The 17,800-nt window shown below is 48.3% G+C and overlaps 1 protein-coding gene across 1 annotated transcript in view; it reads right to left on the bottom strand.

Moving 5' to 3' along the window:
- LOC101546556 (nuclear autoantigen Sp-100) overlaps positions 1 to 17,800 on the bottom strand; it is a 73,580-nt gene that overhangs the window by 38,772 nt on the left and 17,008 nt on the right. The window contains exons 2-7 of the mRNA XM_055123558.1: positions 12,633 to 12,798; positions 10,344 to 10,512; positions 7,675 to 7,758; positions 6,823 to 6,885; positions 3,042 to 3,191; positions 388 to 510 (exon numbers count right to left, since the gene is read on the bottom strand). Of these exons, the coding sequence (XP_054979533.1) occupies positions 388 to 510; positions 3,042 to 3,191; positions 6,823 to 6,885; positions 7,675 to 7,758; positions 10,344 to 10,512; positions 12,633 to 12,798 (755 nt within the window). The remainder of the gene's footprint in view (positions 1 to 387; positions 511 to 3,041; positions 3,192 to 6,822; positions 6,886 to 7,674; positions 7,759 to 10,343; positions 10,513 to 12,632; positions 12,799 to 17,800) is intronic.

The following is a 17,800-nucleotide window of genomic DNA, read 5'->3' as shown; positions in this document are numbered from 1 at the left end:
CTACTCCCACCCTCAGTCTATCCCTTTCACTCTCCTTTCTTCTCTCTTTCCTCCAGGCTCAGCCCATCTCCCCCACCTGGACTCCTCTTCCTGCAGACAGTTTCTTGCTGCATCTTTGTCATGTGCTTCTTTAAAGCTCCGTCCTCTCCCCGATTCCTGTCTGGCCCCTTTCTTCACTCCTATGCCCCAGACTTGCCTTGCTTCCGCTGGAAACAGTTTATTTGATACCGTCATTTCTGCCTCTTGACAGTTCCAGGTTGGGGTAATTTACAGTTTCCCAAGTCCAGGAGTCCCTGTTGCCAGGTCCCTTGAGCCCTCTGGCCTCCATGGACTCTGATGACATGTCCCACCTTTCACTGACTCGAATTGCAGTTCTTTCAGGCTTACCTATTATTTCCAGTGCTTGATTACATCCTGCATTGGAGCCGAAAGATGCTTTTTCATTCTTTATGTCCACCAGACTTACAAAACAAGAACTGCTTTGGATGCCATATTTGCGTAACTTGTCTCCTAGATAAAATTATAATCACTGTATCAATGTTGCACTGTCATCCCATTGTTCATCGATTTGCTCGGGTGGGCACCAGTAACGTCTCCATTGTGAGACTTGTTGTTACTGTTTTTGGCATATCGAATACGCCATGGGGAGCTTGCCAGGCTCTGCTGTGCGGGCGGGATACTCTCAGTAGCTTGCCGGGCTCTCTGAGAGGGGTGGAGGAATCGAACCCAGGTCGGAAATAAAGAAAATAATTTTATTTCCCCAAAAAGGAGTGGACGCCTCAGCCGCTCAATAACCCAATACGCGCTTCCCCCTGGCATATTGTGGGGAAGGGAGTGAAGCTTATCTCTTGAATCTTTGATAATGATATTTTTGCCTTATCAAAAATCAAAGTGACAATTATAGTCTAAAGAAAAATGTGTAAATTAGGAACACCAAATTAGGGGGCCGGAGCGATAGCACAGCAGGTAGGGCGGTTGCCTTGCACAAGGTCGACCTGGGTTTGATTCCCAACATCCCATATGGTCCCCTGAGCACCACCAGGAGAAATTCCTGAGTGCAGAGCCAGAAGTAACCCCAAGCATCGCCAGATGTGACCCAAAAAGCAAAAATCAATCAATCAATCAATCAATCAATAAAAACTTTAAAATGCTGAATTAGCAAATATAAGCACCTAGGGGTGAACGCCACTTTGGTCAAATAGTGAAAAAAGTGTTCACAGCCCGGAAATCACTCTATAATGTCCCCACTAATTTTACTCTGATTACTCATCACCTTGATACTTGTCATTCAGAGTCAGGATCTTTAGTAGCTCAGAAATTTACATAAATTAAATTGTGCCTTATTTGTGTATTGGCCAGCAGCAGCACGTATGGTTTCCATGTTTTTGGTGCTTTTCCCCCTCTAGCAAGGCACATGCTTGTGTTGCCTATAATGTACCTGAATTCTCTATCACTTGCTCTGTGCTTCTTTTTTGGGATTTTTTTTTTTGAGTCATATTTGGTGATGCACATGGGTGACTCCTGGCTCTGCACTCAGGAATTACTCCTGGCGGTGCTCAGGGGACCCTATGGGATGCTGGGAATCGAACTCAAGTCTGTGTACAAGGCAAATTCCCCACCTGTACTATTGCCCCGGTCCAAGTTTTGTTTTTGTTTTTTTTGCTCTATTGGGTCACCCCTGGCGAAGCTCAGGGGTTACTCCTGGCTCTGCACTCAGGAAATCACTCCTGGTGGTACTTGAGGGATCATATGGGATGCTGGGAATCGAACCCGGGTTGGCCGAGTGCAAGGCAAATGCCCTACCCGCTGTACTACCCACTTCAGCCCAGCTCTGTGCTTCATTTGGTGCCCACCAGCCCAACTTTCCCTCACCCCCTTTCCCTGGAGCCTCCTCCCATGGTCACTCCTCTATTGGAGAGCTCAGCTTCTACCCCACATCTGTTCCGAGCAGCTGGAGTCTATGCCCCAGGCTCTGCGAACGGCATGGATGGCAGCATGGGGTAAGTCTTGGACGGTCTCGTGGGAGAGGGAGAGGGTCGGAATGGGAGGACAGAGGGAAACTTTTGCTTTCAGAGGGAATGGAAGGTCTGGAAAGTAAGTCCCTGGGGGCGGTCCCGGCCTGCCCTTCCTGAGCAAGAGATATGGAACTAATCTGGGGGATACCCCGTCTAAGTAAGAATTCACTTTGCTTTGCACCGGACAATGCGTTGGGTGTCTTTGTTCCTGCCTCTTCATCGTTCACCTGGAGGGCACCTTTGCGGAACCCTGACAGTGAAAAGATCCAACAGAGCATCCTGACCCTGTCTGCATTTCCCAGCCCCTCTCCAAGGCTTCCCCTCTTGTGTTTTCATTGAGAACCTCTGTCTAGACGGCCATCCCCGTCCCGGAAAGGGCTTCACTGACTCGGACGGCCCTTTTCCTCTCTTTTGACTTTTGCTTCCGAGTTTCAACCAGAAGTTTCTGCAACCTTTCACCCACTGTCTCGCTGTTTTCCTCCAGGTGTCTCCCATCAGTACCTCAAACTTCAAGCTGGAGCCATGTACAGCGGGGAGGGCGTTTACCTTGCACGAGACCCAGGTTCTAGCCCTGGCACTCCATCTGGTCCCCCAAGCCTGCCAGGAGCAACCCCTGAGTGCAGAACCAGGAGTAAGCCCTGAGCACTGCCAGAATAGCCCCCAAACAAAACAAAATCAATACTTCAAGCTCCACCCCGATTCTTATGTATCAGTGTGATTTCCCCTCTCTCTGTTAACAGATGGCTCTTTTTTTTTTTTTTTTGCTTTTTGGGTCACACCCAGCAATGCACAGGGATTCCTCCTGGCTCTGCACTCAGGAATCACCCCTGGCGGTGCTCAGAGGACCATATGGGATGCTGGGATTCAAACCTGGATCGGCCGCATGCAAGGCAAACGCCCTACCCGCTGTGCTATCGCTCCAGCCCCTAATAGATGCCTCCTTAGAGCATACTGTACTCCCTTCTTTGCCACGTCTAGGTAGGGTTCCTCATCTCCTCCATGTATAGTAAGCCCAGTCTGTCTCACCTGCTGGGTCGGGCTCTTTGGCACAATGACGACTGGCTTGTTCACTTTCCAGCACACCTCTCTCCCCACCGGCTAGGCCTTTCCACGTTGCAGCTGCCTCTTCTGCGTCCAAAGGGTGCACTGTGATGCCGTTTGCATGTACGGTTGCACCTAAACCGTGATTTGATTCGTAGAGATTTGGGTTTTGCCCCCATCAATCAAGGTCCAACAGCAAAATACAAACCATGTTGAGCTTTGAAGCAGAGGGACATTAACACAGGGTGTTGGACAAGCTGAGAAGGGGGGATAGAATAGCATAGGGCGCGGGAAGAGGGCAGCATGCGGAGTCCCGAGGCAGGGTCACTGCATGGCTGGAAGCTGGACCATGGCCACCCCCTGCGGTAGGGAGCCGAGTCACATGAACATGCAGCCACGGACGGAACTGCTGCAGGAGACGGCAAAGGGGGCAAACCCCACTTTTCTGCTCTGCTCTCCAGTCTCTCATTATTACCCCCCCACCCTTAGGACCCCACAAGGAGCCAGCAGCCAAGAGCATGAGCAAGAAAGTCTGCAGAATCCAACGGTCAGAGATGGAGGGTGGAGAAGAGCAGGAGGGAAGGCAAGTGTCCCAGGGTGGACAGCCCAGGCCAGCATATGTCCTCTGCACCCACAGGGAACGTCTGCTGTCTGTCCATCTGGCCCTGCCCTTTCCCACCAACCTCAATCCTGTTTAGGTACAAAACATTTTCCAGTGCAACTGGATGTTTTTTCTCACTCAGTGTCATTTTTGTCAAAGTACTTTCTTTGGTACGAATTACAAGTAATTCTCTATGCACATAGAGAATCTTTTTTTTTTTCTTTTTGGGTCACACCTGGCAATGCACAGGAGTCATTCCTGGCTCATGCACTCAGGAATTATTTCTGGCAGTGCTCAAGGGACCATATGGGATGCTGGGATTCGAACCCGGGTCGACTGCATGCAAGGCAAACGCCCTACATGCTGTGCTATCACTCCAGCCCCGAGAATTATTTTTTAACATGTAGCAGAACTACTGAAGTTTACTTAGTCCAGCCAACTAGTGGCGAATCAATAAAATTTTAATGAAACACCCAAACTTGAGTCATCTAAAAAAATTGTCTGTTAATGCAAAGCTGGAGCTTGGGGGTGTATTTTGTACCCCACCCAGGTACCCCATCGACGGTGTCCATGAAGCTGCATCCTGGGGGCAGGCGTGCCCATGAGACACAGCCCTCTCTTGGCCCGTGCATAACCCTGCAAGACTGAAGGGTCAAATTCTGGGGGTCTCACTACACAGGCTGTGTGACACTGGGGTTGCAGATGAAAAATTTTCTCTATAAATTCACCTGCCCTTAATATGACATGAACTGGGATTCAATTTCCAGGTCGGGTAATCCCTGGGCCACATTGCAAATTACGAAGCAAAGAACTTCACTGTCTTGTTTTCCCATGCCCTGCAAGTATGTGTGTGTGTGTGTGTGTGTGTGTGTGTGTGTGTGTGTGTGTGTGTGTGCTCGGGTGCACACGCATGTATGCATACATACACTGAACCCTCTGCATATATCTCTGCACATAAACTCCCTTTCTGCACATATCAGTAGATGTGGCACTAGTAGATGAATTGCCAAAATGATGGATTCATGCATGTTTTAAAAAGAACTTTCTGAAAGTTAATGTTTGGAGTAAACATGATTTACTGACATTGTGTTTTTAAAACATATCACTTTAAAACGTCCCTCCTTAAGAAACACATTCCAACTGGCAGCTATATCGGAGTAAGAGTTTTCCACTATGCCAAATGTTTCCAGAGACTGTTCTTTGTTACTTATGTGTAAGAGAGTTATGGAAAGAAGATGTAAAATCTAGTGTAGAGTTGGGTGTCGTAAGAAAAGGCATCCTGTGGGCCTGTTTCTCTTCCCTCATCATTAAGAGAAATAGTGATCAAGTATTGCTTTAACACTGCTTCTCCTGTCTGAGGAATCCATCAATCCACAATGGATGTGGGTGGAGGGAAACACAGCATTTACTGAAATGGTTAAACGCTCTGGCTCAACTGAGCTTACCAGGGTACGGGACGGGGTGAGGTGAGGGGAGTTGAGGGGAGTGGACCCTGGTGGAGGCTGTGGTTTTGGAAACTGTATGCATGAAAACCTATCATAAACAGTATTGTAAATCACAGAACCTCAATCAATACAAAAGGTTTTTAAAATTTAAAAGGAGAAATAAAAAACAAAGCAAAAGAAAGTGTTGACTCTGGCACTGGATTAAAAAAATGATGAGAATGAAATGTAATGATAATATCAAAAGTAATGAACACCAATGAGGGATTAGGTTTGGCTGTAAATGCTTCCCATGAAATAACTCATTGAAAATCCAACATTCTGCCTTGTAGGTTTTATTGTCAATTCCATTAAATGACACATCTGAGGGACAGAGAGGGGAGGAACTTCTGCAAGATCACAGAGCAAACTTGGAATTGGTGTGTGGGCAACCCAAATTCCTGCTCCAGCATTCTTTACTGCCAGGTCAATTCTAATTCAGGGCTGGGTGGTCTTGGCACAAACAACCAAACTCTCTAGGCTGATTCTTTCCTCTTGAGAAATGGGGATGCTATATTGTCTCTGGGAGATAGTAGAAGTTAATAAATTCTTACCTGTCTCACTCTCTGGGAAGCATTGACTGCTCAGAAAATTAAATCATTTATAATTTAGTTTTTAAAAATTTTTGATTGAAACTTGAGTTTACAATGCTATTAACAATAGTTTTTCAGGAATATAATTCCAACACCTCATCCATCATCAGTGGATACCCTCTTTCAAGGCCCCCAAGGACCCCTCCCTTCCCTGTATCCACAACTTAATTGTGTGGATCAGTTCTCCCATTGTATTGCCTGTGGACCTTTGCTGTATACCTTTAAGTCCCACATATGAGAGAGATCATTCTGTATCAGTCCCTTTCCTTCTGACTGACTTCACTCAACATGCTATCCTCTAGTTCCATCCATATTGTTGCAAGTTGCATGATTTTGTTCTTTTTGGAGGGCTGCATAATATTCCATTGTGTCTATAGACAACAGCTTCTGGATCCATTCCTCTGTAGCTGAGTGTTTAAGTTGTTTCCATATCTTGGCTGTTGTGCTACAGGCGATGATAAACATATGTGTGCATATGTTCTTTGCAATTAATGTGTTTGAGTTTGGGGATAGATGCCAAGAAGTGGTATTGCTGGATCACTGGATCGTATGAGAACTCTATTCCTATCATTGAGCTTTTAAAAAAAATCTTTTAAAAAATATTTTTTAATGAATCTCCTACTATCATTACTCAGAGCATCCTGAACTTTTAAAAAGCCAACAGATGGAAACAGCAGTTCCTGGTTGCCAACAGACCAAAGGGGTTACTGGAGGTATGCCTGGTATTTAAAAGCTGCTTTGGACCCCTGGCCCAGGGATGATGGGTGAGAGCTTGTGGGGAAGCCTCACCACATCCCAAGACCCCGGCAGCAGCACTGGCCACACTGGGCAAGGCTCCCAAGCAACAGTGGGGTTCAAGAGACAAAGCTGAGAACTGTGAGGACGGCACGTGGGCAAGCCCCGCCCGCCGGGATGGCAAGCGTGAACAGCCTCGGTCCCACGCATCGGGGGACAAGACGCTGCCCTCCAGTCCCTGAGCCTGGAGACAACGCAGGCACGAAGACGGAGACTCCTGAGGGATCAGCAGGGCAGCCACCCCTCCCCACTGCCCCCCACAGCAAACACGTCCCAGAGGGGAGCCTAGCACAGACCATCAGGACTCTCAGCGTTCTGCGAGGCTGATATCAGGCATTCCTGCAACTCTTCACCAATTCCTGGAAGAGAGGGCGGGAGGAGCACTGGTTTGTTTCAGACACTGAAGATGAGCCGGGTCACCTGCCATCATCCCTTTATCCTAAGGCAGGGAGGGAAGGTTTCTCCAGGTGCCGGAGAGGACAGAGAATGCCGAAACGTGGGAGGTCCCCCTGACTCTAGCAGGCAGCCCCCAACCCCCAGGTGGGGCCCCCTCACTCCCCCTCGCCCCCTGCCACTGCCCTCACCACCCCCCCCCCCCATACTTCACACCGGGTTGAAAGGATTTGGGCTGGCTGAGGGGGCCGCCTAGAGGTGCCAGAGGGTACATCCCTGCAGTGGGCCTTAAGAACGGGTGTTCAGCGGGGTCCCCAGCCCTTTCTCCTCTGTCCTCATCCCCACCTCCCTTCTCTTTCTCTCCACCTCCCTAGGTGCCCTCTAGTCTCTGCTAGGATGGCCAGACTCCTGGCCACATCCCGGGGAACGTGGGTCTCTCAGCCCCACCGAGGGTGTCTCTCGGCACCCTCGGGTCTCTGATCTGCACTGCTCCCTACTCTCTGCCCCCAAGGGAATGTTCTGAGTCACAGTAACGCAGGAGGCCAATCCCCTTAGTCTGCTGGACGGACTACGGGGATCCCATTCCTGGGTTTGGCGGGGGGGGGGGGGAGTTGTCAGAGTTAAACTCTCTGACGAGCCCACCCACCCACCCCCTTCTCCTCAGCTCTCCAATGTTCTTCCCGATACACTATCTTCTCTCGGGACCTCTTTGTTGCTTTCCTCTGAGAGGCCGAGCACCCCTGGGGAGCAGTCACCTTGCTCCAGGCTGAGAGGGCCGACAGACCCTTCCAGTGCATCTTGCCCGATGCCGTCTTGCACGCAGGGGATCATCGAGAACACTGCGGAGAGAAGGTGGTTAGACCTGCATCGAGACCAGCTCAGTCCTCTCAGGAGCTACAATGCAACCATTCAGCTCAGAGGGTCCCCACCCTCCTGGTAAGCTCCCCCGAGAACCCTGAGGGGGGCATGGGTTGCCAACAGTGGGGCAGAACAGAGATTGTCCAAGGTGGGGTTCCTGCGCCCCCTACCCAAACAGGCTCACTCAAAGGAGCAATGGGAAGGTGAGGAGCCAGGCTCAAGGGAAGTGGTGCAGAAGGGGTTCCCCAGGGAGGGGCTTCAGCCTCGGAGGGCCTCTGCACCTGGGAGCAAGCCCAGCCTCTTGATTGATTGATTGATTGATTAATGCTTTGTGGGTCACACCCAGCGATGCTCAGAGGTTACTCCTATTTCTGCGCTCAGGAATTACCCCTGGCAGTGCTTGGGGGACCCTACGGGATTCCGGGGATTGAATCCGGGCCGGCTGCGTGCAAGGCAAACGCCCTCCCTGCTGCGCTATCGCTCCGGCCCCCAGCCCAGGCTCTGTAAAGGGATGCTAGACTGGGGGGACCCGCCAAGGGACAGGACCAGGAGCTGGACAGGCCTTCCAGGGAGCCGGTTTCAGAAAAATGAAGGACCCTTGATGTCCCAAGCAGGGGAGCACACCACACTGGAGGTGATCTGAGAACCCAGGACCAGGAGACCCCCTAGGAGTGCCAAGCAGTGGGGTCAGGACCCCAGCCCAGGGCCCTGCATGGAGGCGGTGCCAAAGATATATGAGGAAAACACAAGCCCACAGGCCTCAGGCCGGGTCTCTGCAGGGGAGCGGGGTGCAGGTGGAGGGGCTGCAGCAGCCCTCCTGGGGCAGGAGGCCTCTCGGACTTGGTGGGGGACCAGGGGCTTGGTGGATGGGAGTTCGGGAACCTTGCAGGCTTTGGCACCCCAAGAGTCTGATGCATCCTGGCAAAACTGAGGGAAAAATCCAAGAAGAACAATAGGGCCCAAGCCCTCCGACCCCCCATAAAAGGCCAAGGAAGCAGGGTACAAACACCCGCCTCCCGGAGGTTACTTGATCCCAGAGTAGAACATCTTCACTGGGGCCAACTGTGTTCCACTGGAAAGTATTTTTTTTTATTTTTTATTTTTTTGGTTTTTGGGTCACACCCGGCGATGCACAGGGGTTACTCCTGGCTCTGCACTCAGGAATTACTCCTGGTGGTGCTCAGGGGACCATATGGGATACTGGGATTAGAACCCGGGTCGGCCGCGTGTAAGCAAATGCCCTACCCACTGTGCTATCGCCCCAGCCCCCTGGAAAGTATTTTAGATGCAAAGAAAAGAGTAGACAATTCCCAAAGGAACAAGCCCTGAGCCATATTGAGGCTGAACCCGGAGCTGAGCGTGGAGGGGGATGGGACCTTGGGACAATGCTGGGGGGGCTCGGGAATCACTGGGGAGGGCTCGCAGCTATAAAATAATCACTTTAATATTACTGTAAATGATGGTGCTTCAATAAAAAGTTAACACATAAAAGAGTAAAGGATAAAGACTTTTTCATTAAAAATTACTTTAGGCAATTAAAAATTATACATTTATATATATGAATATATAGTCACAGAAGCATATATATAGGATATACACATACACATAAATTCACACACATAAGTATTCTTTTTTTTTTTCTTTTTGGGTCACACCCGGCAATGCACAGGGGTTACTCCTGGCTCTGCACTCAGGAATCACTCCTGGCAGTGCTCAGGGGACCATATGGGATGCTGGGAATCGAACCCGGGTTGGCTGCGTGCAAGGCAAACGCCCTACCCACTGTGCTATTGCTCCAGCCCATTTCTGACTCTTACCCCCACGCTCCCCAGCCACACCTGGTGATGCTCAGGGCTCACGCCTGCCTCTGCTCGGCAATCACTTCTGGCTGAACTCAGGGGACCATAGAGGGCCACTTTGGGGCCACACCCAGTGATGTTCAGGCTCACTTCGGGGCCTGTGCTCAAGGATCACTCCTGGCGGGATGCTGGGATTAAACCCGGGTTGGCCGCATGCAAGGCAAATGCCCTACCCGCTGTGCTATCGCTCCAGCCCCACATAAATATTCTCTTAATTGAGTACAACTAAGAAATAAAAATGAGGGGTGGAGTGATAGCACAGCGGGTAGGGCATTTGCCTTGAATGTGGCTGACCCAGGTTCGATCCCTGACATCCCAGAGGTTCCCCCAGTACCGCCTGGAGTAATTCCTGAGTGTAGAGCCAGGAGGAACCCCTGAGCATCACTGGGTGTGACCCAAAAAGAAAAAAAAAGAAATAGAAATGATGTCATTTCAGGAAAAAGTCAAGGAAAAACTTCTTAGTTTTAGATAGCACCAAATATAGGCCCTGGCAGAGCAATAGCTTTTTTTGGGGGGGGTGTTGGTTCTGTTCTGTGACCATACATGCTGGTGTCTGTTGCTTACCCCTGGCTCTGCCCAGAACATGTGTTTTGCTCACTGCTACCCCGGCTACCAGTGCTGTGTGGGCACTGGCTGGGAAGTCATCACATACGTGTCGAAACAAATAGACCCTGGACAGCAAAAAAGGAGGAAATGAAGCTCATTACCTTCTTTGAAGGCTTCATAAGTCAGCTCTAACTTGGGATACTGTTTCCGGTGGAAGTCACTGAACACTATGTTCAGATGCTGCGGGTCCAAGTGCTGCTCCACGGCTTGCAGAGTATCGTACACCACTCTAGGTACAGGGACCCCGACCTCTTCGTTATGCTTAAGTTTCTTAAAGAAACACATTGATGGGAGAGGACAGAAATGCAGATGCGTACTTTGCAGACAAGCTCAAGAAAATAATTGTTTGTTAGTGTCCCCTGACGGCCTCCGTGTAGAGGTCTTCTCAGGTCAAGGGACAGAATTTCTATGTATTCCTCTGGATAACGAATCTCTCCTCCTTAAAATTACCCGCCTTAAAAATGTGACAGAGAATTCTTCCTTCCTTCCTTTCCTTCTTTAACTGAATCACAGTGAGATACACAGCTAAAAATTGTTTAGGACTGGTTTCAGTCATACAACATTCCAACACCCATTCCGTCACCAGAGCATGTTTCCTACCAACGTTCCCAATTTACCCCCCTCCCCCATCACCTGCCTGCCTCTATGGCAGGCACTTTTCTTCTCTCTCTTTGTCCCTTTCACTCTGTCTGTCTGTCTCTGTCTCTGTCTCTGTCTCTGTCTCTGTCTCTCTCTCGGGGCCTTATGGCTTGCAACACAGATGCCGAAAGATTATCATGTAAACTACTCTACCTGAAAGATTCATACAATCTGAAAAGAAACCAGAGTGATAGCACAGCAGGTAGGGCATTTGCCTTGCACATGGCCAACCCAGGTTCGATTCCTTCATTCCTCTCGGAGAGCCCGGCAAGTTACCGAGAGTATCTCGACCACACATCAGAGCCTGGCAAACTCCCTGTGGCGTATCCGATATGCCAAAAACAGTAACAAGTCTCACAGTGGAGACGCTACTGGTGCCCACTCGAGCAAAACGATGAACAACAGGAGGACAGTGCTACAGTGCTACCACTCTACCTGCTTTCAACACTCAGTTCTTGTCCAGAGTGATAATTTCTAACTATTATTGTCACACTGGCCCCCTCTCTATCCTAACCACCCTTCGCCCACCTGCCCCGTACTTGTAACTTCCAACCAACAGAGAATTCTTTCATAATGAAGTGTTTTGTTAAAAATATGGTAGTTCTATGGCAAGTATTTATGGCCACATTTTAAACGACCACTCGGTAATCTTTGTACAAAAACATGTATCTTCAAGTTCTTATCTATAATAAAATTGCTAAAAAAAAATACCCACTGTGAATCTATTTCGTTACCTACATTTACATTACATGTGACGAAAAAGAAGAACTGTGGAGAAAACAGTGGGCTCAAAGGTAAACACAGAGTCCTTAAAGGCCCGGGTGTTTGGGCTGGGGAGGGAGTAGAGGGGTTAAGCGTGTCTGTCTCTGTCATGTGTGCCTTGCATGTGGCTAACCTAAGTTCAGCCCCCAGCACCACATGCTCGCCCAAGCACCCCTGGACTCGGACCTGGAGACCACCACGCCCTGTTGGGTCATTCCCGCTGGAAATTCAGGCCCTGAGCAATGATGTACTTGGGTCCTGACATTGAACGGCAGAAGCAGTTGGCCAAGAATTGCCCCTCCCCCATCACGACCTCTGCCGGGTCAGCTGATGGGGTCTTCCTGCAGAGACTCAGGGAAGTGCGATGACATTGGTCTTCACCTCCCTGCCCCTGCCACCCCAGCCCCCTTCGTAAGATTGAGGCCAAAAGAAAACTTGAATCTATGTCATTTCAACAACGTTGATAAAAAAAAGCACAAATTTGAACCTAGGGTAGGGGTTGGTGGGGGGGGGTGGCGGGAAAGAACTGGGGAAGTAGAGAAAACATCTCTTCCCAATTAACTCAAATATTAGAAAGTCCTTCTAATTCCTGGTTAATGCAATGGTATCTGAAATCCTTGAAGAAATGATTCATGGATGGAACAACCAGCTGTAGACTGTAGAAATGACGCCTGATAGTATGGCTTTGGGGCACACACCTCAGACTCAGCCAATCTCCAGAGCTATTCGCCTCAAGTACACTGGGACCATGGGACCCCAACGCAGGGCTATCTCAGATGGAGCCAGCGCTTCCTCTCCTTTGACCGAACACTTAAACCTTCACACTCTGAACAATACTTGAAAAGGCCCCCCCACCCCCGCAGCCTATCCCCACTATAAGAGACTCCTCAGCTGGCTAGCGGTGACCTGACTTTTGGGTCCAGGATATCAAAGCAAAACCTAGACTGGAGCCAGCAGAAGCGTATCATGGCACAGAAATCTTCACTCACTTCATAAAAGTCATTGGTGATGAGTTCATTGTCGCGGAGAGTTTCAAGGAAAGGAAATGTCGTCTTGATGGCATATGCAATTTCCATCTTCTTTGTTTTGAACAAGTGTTTTAATCTGTCTATCCAGTCAGATATCCTGTCGGGGTCCTGGTTTTCTGAGAGTATGCTAGGAAGGAAGGACACCAGGAGAAAACTATTAATAAGGTTCTGAGATGTGGAAGGGAGGGTGCACACGCTGCTTCTCAACCAGAAACACCTAAATATTACAGCCTTTGGAGCGCAATGCTACTTCAAAACACACACACACACACACACACACACACACACACACACACACAAAAGGGTACGGTGCCACCAAGCAGGTCAACCTGTACCTGCGGGGCAACTGCATCAGCAGCCTGATGGTGCCTTCAGGCTTCCTGATACCCCAAAATTGCCTCTGTGTCTCTGGCCGGACCCCAACAACTTGGGACAAAGTTTACCGAGAAATTAAATGGCCAGAAGTTAGGTATGTGGGAGCCACGCTCACAAAACACCTACAGCTCAGCTCTACAAGCTCATTTATCGGCCTGCTTCAGAGACCCATAAATACACCTCGAAAGAGATCAAAGTGCACTGATGGCCATGACTCAGAGGCTCACAGATGAATCTCAGAGGAGAGCAGCACGCTGCAGAGAAGTCTCCCCATCCCGTGCCGGCCTGATTTTACCAGGGCACTCTGGAGGGGGGCAGTGTGTCTCTCCACCTGCCCCAGTGAACCCCGGCAGCCGGAAACCTCCAGAACCCAACTGCCGCCATGCTCACAGCTGACCTTCACAGGCTCGTCCTGAGCTGCCGATGCATGAGAATGAGTGTGCTAAAAAACCAGGTATGCGGGACCAGTGACTGAACACTCCAGGCTTAATGGAGTCAGGGATGGGCGACCTCCCCCCATCTCCCCAGCCCTTCTGGTTTCCTGGCAGTCACACCCATGAACTGTCTCTGGGCGCCATTTAAGCGCATTAATGCTTGATTCAGACACTCACAAATAAGTCTTGGAAGACAGTAGCATGCCACAGAGATGCATGCATCCAATTTTTTTTAAATCCTAGAATTCTAGAAGTGCGCAGTCACATGACATCTCATACTATGCATAAAAATCAACACAAAATAAATTATTTAGCATCTGCCTATAGGAAAAGCTTGGGTGCTGGTGGTAAAATTCGAAATAATGGTGGTGGGAAGGTGTAATGGTGGTAAGATTGGTGTTGAAATGTAGACTGTAAACAACTATTGTGAACAACTTTATGCAAATAAAATTAAAACAACAACAACCTATTCTGGGGCAGGAGGGATAGTACAGAGGATAAGGCCCTGGCCTTGAGAGAGTGGCCCCGGTTAGAGCTCAGTGTTGCATACATTCCCCAGAAGTGGTTTCTAGAGCCAACAACAGCTTTCGATGACTCAAAAGCAAGCAAAACTATTCTGGGAAACTTATGAAGGTGTAATAGTTTATAAGCAAAGAAAGACTACAAAAAACCTATCTACCTATATATGTACATATGATAAAAAATGTTAAGTAGAGGGGGCTGGAGAGATAGCACAGCAGGTAGGGCGTTTGCCTTGCACGCGGCCGACCCGGGTTCAAATCCCAGCATCCCATATGGTCCCCTGAGCACGGCCAGGGGTGATTCCTGAGTGCAGAGCCAGGAGTGGCCCCTGTGCATCGCCAGGTGTGACCCAAAAAAAAAAAAAAAAAAAAGCAAAAAAAAAAAAAATGTTAAGTAGAAAGCAAAGATATGACATAGAAACAATAAGCAAAGATAAAGTTGAATAAAGCTTGGAGGGTAAGATAGACTTCATGAGTTAAAAAGTTTATTCCATTCTGTCTTAATCAAGATCACAGTAAAAATACCTTCGTGAAACTGATATGTATTTTTGTCAAAAAAAAATTAATTCATACAAAACCAAAGTAGAATAAACAGAGGAATGAAAACAGTGGGCTCCAAACTTTCCCTGTGAAATGCCCTGATTCACTATCATGTATGCAGAAAACTCCAGGCCAAGATGATTTGGAGAAGGAGTGCATAACCTTCTCCCGAGAGCCAGCCATCCTCTGCTTTTTCTGCTCCGGAGAAGCCTATGTTCTCTCTTGAACACTTCTCTCTCTCTCTCTCTCTTTCTCTCTCTCTCTCTCACTCCCTCTCTCTGAGGCTGCCTCTAACTGACAGCACGGGCTAATCTAGAGCAGGAGGCAGAGCCCTGACCTTCTGGCCAGATCCCAACAGCCTCCACACCTGCCCAGTGCCATATAAATGGGCCCACACCACAGCTCCTGGAGAGCCACACAACTGATCTACATAACAAATGACACACTGCTCCCTGTTATCTGGTGACAAGGGATAGATAAGAAAGAGAAAAATCCATTTACACTAACACAGCAAAAACACTAGAAAATCAATGGTGGAAGGCAAGTAAAATCCCACTAAGCTCAGTAAATGAAAACAACATTACTGAAGACATAACCAACACCATAAATCCTCAGACAGGGTCTTCAGCAATGTGATGATGATGATGAGGATGTTCAACGAGCTCCAAGAAACAATGACACAGATAGTCAGCAAAGCACAAGAAAATATAAGGATTGAAATAATAATAATAAAAAACCTACTACAGTCAGAAATGTGAGAAAGAGCATGGTAGGTAATATATATAATGTATATATAATATAAAAAGAACTGGAGTGATAGCACAGCAGGTAGGGCATTTGACTTGCACAGGGCCGACCCAGGTTTGATTCCTCCGTACCTCTTGGAGAGCCCAGCAAGATACTAAGAGTATCTCGCCCGCATGGCAAAGCCTGGCAAGCTGCCCGTGGCATATTCAACATGGCAAAAACAGTAACAAGTCTCACAATGGAGGTGTTACTGGTGCCCGCTCAAGCAAATCGATGAACAACGGGATGACAGTGATATACATACATATATTTGTGTGTATATATATGTATATATATATATATATATATATATATATATAAAAGACTCAGGAGATGTGCTGAATGGCAGATTAACAGCAGCTGAGCAAAAGATCAAAGAATTTTAAGGTGAGGAGGAAACTGCTAAGAAACAACAAAGGGTGGATATTAGTCTGTAAAGAAATGAACAGCATGCCAGAAAACTGTGGAATGAGTTCAAGAAGAGCAAATAAGAATTATTAGAGTTCCTGAAGAATAGGAAGGCAAATGTGATGTAGAAACAATTTAAGAAATCATTGATAAGAATTTCCAGATTTGAGGGCCAGAGAGACAATACAGTGGGGGAGTCGTTTGCCTTGCACACAGCTGTCTCAGGTTCAATCCTGGCATCCCATAGGTCCCCTGGACACCACCAGCAGTGATTCCTGAGTACACAGAGCCAGAAGTAACTTCTGAGCATCACTGGGTTTGGCCACAAAATCAAAAAAGGAAGGAAGGAAGGAAGGAAGGAAGGAAGGAAGGAAGGAAGGAAGGAAGGAAGGAAGGAAGGAAGGAAGGAAGAGAAAAAGAAAAAAATTCATAGTTGAGGATTTTCATAGTCCTCAAGGATTTTCTTGAGTCCAGCAAAAATGGACTCAAGAAGGAAAAATCCAAAATATCACTTGTATCACTTGTCGTCCTGTTGATCTTTGATTTGCTCGAGCAGGCGCCAGTAACGTTTCCATTTGTCCCTGTCATGTGCTTGTGCAGCCCAATGATATCTGCTTGCTCCAGGAGCAGAAAGAGCCTCAAACTGTTCATTCAGGGATTTGACGAAGAAATCTGACCATCTAGTTCGTAGGTGGCCACGCGGTCTTCTGACGTCCTGTGGAATCCAGTCGGTAACAGCTCTAGTCCAACAATCGTCTCTGAATCGAATTACATGACCAGCCCATCTGATTTTTGATGCTTTGGCAAACAAGACAGCATCCCTGATTCTTGACCATCGATGGAGCTCAGAACTCCGGATTTCTTCTCTCACTTGAGTGAGACGTGATACTCCTAGCATAGCTCTTTCGATTCCTCTTTGGGATACCCAAATAGCGTTCTCATCCTGTTTGTGTAGGGCCCAGGTTTCTGAGGCATATGTTACTACAGAAAGAATGGTGGAATCTAAAAGATGTGCCCGGAGTCAGAGGTTCTTTGTCCTCTTAACCACTTCTTCGACACTCTTGAAGGCGTTCCACGATGCTCTCTTCCTCCTGCGCAGTTCTGGTGCCAAGTGGTTCCTCATGTTGATTTATTGACCCAGGTACATATAGCTGCCGCATTAGGAGATGTTCGTTCCATTGAGAGCAAATGGAGCTTCAGGGACTATTTTGGTTTTCATGAGCATCATCTTGTTGAGATTCAGCTGCAATCTGACCTTTCCACACTCGTGGTGGAAGTCAGCCAGCATCTGTGCCACTTAGCTAATGTTTGGCGTTATGAGAACGATGTCATCGGTGAAGTGGAGGTGGTGTAATTGCCGACCGTCTATCTTCACTCCCATTCCTTTCCATTCCAGTCATCGCATGATGTTCTCGAGGGTGGCACTGAAGAGTTTTGGTAAAATGGTATCACCCTGCTGCACCCCTCTCCTTGTAGAATGGTGAAATCCTGGTGGTGAATTCACAATACAGCTCACGGAGGATTTTGATATACTGAGGTTGAATGCTCTGTTTGGCTAGGGCTTCGATGACCGCTTCAGTCGAAAGGAAAGAAGGAAGGAAGGAAGGAAGGAAGGAAGGAAGGAAGGAAGGAAGGAAGGAAGGAAGGAAGAGAAAAAGAAAAAAATTCATAGTTGAGGATTTTCTTAGTCCCAGCAAAAATGGACTCAAAATATATTGTACTCAAAATGACAAAATGTAAAAGTAGAAAGAGAATATTGAAAACAGCAAGATCAAGAAAGGAACTTACACCCCCAGCCCCATCTGCCCAGCCTGAAGGAACTCTAACGCTGGCCCCTCCCGGCTGGGGCTTCCGAAGCCGCCCAGAACCCCCTGTTCCCCCAGCCAGGCTGTCCTGCACCACCTTGGTTTCTGCCCAGCTTCTCCAATAGGTTAGTGGGGCGTGTCCTCTACCTCAGGGGGCGTGGCCTCGAAGGGGCGTGGCCTCCTGTGGAAGGCGGCAGCTAATGCGGCTACAGTCATTTTTCCCCCTTCCCTGCAATGTGCGCTTAGGTCGCAATCTGTAT

This window comes from Sorex araneus, chromosome X, assembly GCF_027595985.1.
Source record: "Sorex araneus isolate mSorAra2 chromosome X, mSorAra2.pri, whole genome shotgun sequence".
In the NCBI taxonomy this organism is placed as follows: domain Eukaryota; kingdom Metazoa; phylum Chordata; class Mammalia; order Eulipotyphla; family Soricidae; genus Sorex; species Sorex araneus.
Note: the sequence above shows the minus strand (reverse complement) of the source record. Positions and strands in the feature narration are given on the sequence as shown.